At 49.3% G+C, this 3,343-nt stretch overlaps 1 protein-coding gene across 2 annotated transcripts in view; it reads left to right on the forward strand.

The window, feature by feature from the left end:
• Lmntd1 (lamin tail domain containing 1) overlaps nt 1-3,343 on the forward strand; it is a 61,518-nt gene that overhangs the window by 51,679 nt on the left and 6,496 nt on the right. For both annotated transcript variants that reach the window (XM_055605637.1, XM_055605638.1), the window contains exon 6: nt 977-1,096. In XM_055605637.1, coding sequence (XP_055461612.1) covers nt 977-1,096 — 120 coding nt within the window. The remainder of the gene's footprint in view (nt 1-976; nt 1,097-3,343) is intronic.

Consider the following 3,343-nt stretch of genomic DNA (forward strand, 5'->3'; position numbering starts at 1 on the left):
GAACACTGTGAGCTGGAACACTCTGAGCTGGGAACACACTGAGTTGGAACACTGTGAACTCGGACACACTGAGCTGGAACACACTGAGCTGGGAACACTGTGAGCTGGGAACTGTGGACACTGGGAGTTTCAGAGCTGGGGACCTATAGGGAAAGCTCCCGCTACAGTCAGCCGGTGGCTTGGCACAAGTGGCCTCATGGATGCTTGTTCTTTGTGCTAAAAGTGCCTTGTGGTTTGTGGGAGAGTGGATGCTACCTGTACTTACTCCCCACAGCTTTCTTCACTTAGTATACAGTCTCATCAGTCTCCTTCTTGCTTGTCCTCTAGCTGTGAAAGTGAAAGTTCCAAGTCCCTAAAACTCAAAAAAGAAAAAAGTCTTAAAAGGCGAGAGATTGCAGGCTCTGAGAGCAGGCACTAACGGGTTCTGTCCCCATCTGTGTCCCTCGGAGCACGGCAGTGTGTCGCGACAGTGCCCGTGTGTTTTGTACAACATTGATGTCAGACCTTGTCATTTGTAAGTTCACTTTGCAAACAGGAAAACCAAGTTACCGAAAAAAGAAAGGAAACAGAAGGGAATCCTGAAACATAGGTGATACTGTCGAGTATGCGTACAGTGTGCAGCCGAGTACAGCCCTCCTGCAGTGTGCAGCCGAGCACAGCCCACCTTGGGCCACTTGCCCCCCCACAGGCCTTGGACTGGATGGTTGTCTAAATCATGTGCAGTCACTGTTACATTGTAAAACAGTGTAAAAGCACAGATGTTGTTATAGTCCCAGGTCCTCAGGAGGCTGAGGCACAAGGATCATGTGAGGCCAAGAGTTCTAGTCCAGCTCAGGCAGGGAAGGGGGAGCTTCCTGTGTTTAGTGGCTCTGAGAACCCCATCTGTTCAGAAAGGTTAACAACAGCAGCGCAGTGATGTCTGTGCTCTTTGTGCAACCCCGGGAGCCTTTGTCAACAGCCACCTGCTTCCTCCAAGGTGTGGGCAGCGGAGTCGGAAGCAAAGCCCCAGCCACCCACCGACTTTGTCTGGGAGGAGCAGAGCAGGTTCCGAACCAGTCCGGACTGCACAACCATCCTGTGCAACCCTCAGGGCGAGGTGAGTGTCAGGGCTCTGAGCAGGAGCCGCTGGAGGCCCAGCCTTCCTCTTCTGCTCTCAGCCCTGCTCTGCTGTTCTGAAAAGCCTAGCTAGAACACCCCCAAATTTCATAGCGCCTTAAGTGGCCCAGGATGCTCACAGCGGCCAGCAGGAGCTAAGGTGTTGGTGTTTCTGGAGGCTGCTGCCAGAAGATGACAATGCAGCCATTCCTGATGGGATCTGATAGACTGAGATCAGAAGGAAGGAGAGGAGGACCTCCCCTATCAGTGGACTTGGGAGGGGCAAGCGAGAAGAAGGGGGAGGGAGGGTAGGGCTGGGAGGGGAGGAGGGAGGGGCTTATGGGGGGATACAAAGTGAATAAAATGTAATTAATAAAATAAAAAAATGAGGTACAGAGCCAAACAGGGAATTTTCAACAGAAATATCAAATGGCAGAGAAACACTTAAAGAAATGCTCATTGTCCTTAGTCATCAGGGAAATCAAAACAACTCTGAGATTCCATCTTACACCCATCAGAATGGCTAAGATAAAAAACTCAAGCAACAACACATGCTGGAGAGGATGTGGAGAAAGGGGAACCCTCCTCCGTGGCTGGTGGGAGTGCAAGCGTGTACAACCACTTTGAAACTCAATCTGGTGATTTCTCAGAAAATTGGGGATAGCCATACCTCAAGACCCAGTTACACCACTCCTAGGCATATACCCAAAAAAAACATATATCAAACCAGGACATTTGCTCAGCTGCTGTTCATAGCAGCTCTATTTGTAATAGCCAGAATCTGGAAACAACCCAGATATCCTTCAGTGGAGGAATGGATACAGAAATTGTGGTACACAAGGGAATACTACTCAGTAATTAAAACAAGGAAATCATGAAATTTGCAGGCAAATGGGTGGAACTAGAAAAGATCATCCTGAGTGAGGTATACCAGAAGCAGAAAGACACACGTGATCTATACTCACTTATAAGTGGATACTAGACATATACTATAGGATAAACATACTAAAATATATAGACCTAAAGAAGCTAAACAACAAGGAGGATCCTAGGGAGGATGCTTAAATCTCATTCAGAAGGGCAAATAGAATAAACACCGGAAGCAGTAAAAGAGACTGAACCGCACAGGGACCTACCACAGAGGGCCTCTGAAAGATTCTACTCAGCAGGGGATAGAAGCAGATAGACTCACAGCCAGACTTTGGGCGGAGTGCAGGGAATCTTATGGGAGAAGAGGGGAATAGAGAGAACTGGAGGGGACAGGAGCTCCATAAGGAGACCAACTAAGCCAACAAATCTGGGCCCAGAGGGGACTACAGAGACTGAAGCACCAACCAAGGACCATGCATTGAGAGTACCTAGACCCCCTGCTCGGATGTAGCCCATTGGCATCTCAGTCTCCATGTGGGTTCCTGAGTAAGATAAGGGGCAAACATGGACTCTGTTGCCTGCTCTTTGATCACCTACCCCTGAAAGGGGAGCAGCCTTCCCAGGCCACAGAGGAAGAGGATGCAGTCAGCCCTGATGAGACTTGATAGGCTGGGGTCAGATGGTAGGGAAGGAGGACTCCCCCTTTCTCTGGCCTTGGTAAGTTGAGTCAGGAGCACCTGGCAAAGTTTTAACATCCTCACAAATAATGCCATCATGTGAGGACCAGTGTTCAAAGCACAAGAGGAGGTGACATTTCAGATTCAAACCATTTGTTACAGACTATATCTCCTTTTCAGGCCTCCTCGAAAAGTTCCCGACCCACCTTTGGCCTACATCCCATTGGAAAAACTCAGCTGTGATAAAGAGCAATAAGACTCTTTTTCTTCAGCTAGGAAATAAACCCTTAATAAGAAGGCCAAGAAGTGCCTATATCCACATGAGACCCTAATAAAAACACACAGCCCAAGAAAGAAAGAAAGAAAGAAAGAAAGAAAAGGAAGGAAGAGAAGGAAGGAAGGAAGGAAGGAAGAAGGAGGGAAGGAGGGAGGGAGGGAAGGAGGGAGGGAAGGAAGGAGGGAGGGAGGGAGGGAATGAAGAAGGAAGGAAGGAGGGAGGGAGGGAAGGAGGGAGGGAAGGAAGGAAGGAGGGAGGGAGGGAGGGAGGGAGGGAGGGAATGAAGAAGGAAGGAGGGAGGGAGGGAAAGGAGGAAGGAAGGAAGGAAGGAAGGAAGGAAGGAAGGAAGGAAGAAGGAAGGAAGGAAGGAGGAGGGAGGGAGGAAGGAAGGAAGAAGGAAGGAAGGAAGAAGGAAGGAAGGAAG

Source organism: Psammomys obesus, unplaced genomic scaffold (genome assembly GCF_907164565.1).
Source record: "Psammomys obesus unplaced genomic scaffold, mPsaObe1.curated_primary_1811, whole genome shotgun sequence".
NCBI lineage: Eukaryota > Metazoa > Chordata > Mammalia > Rodentia > Muridae > Psammomys > Psammomys obesus.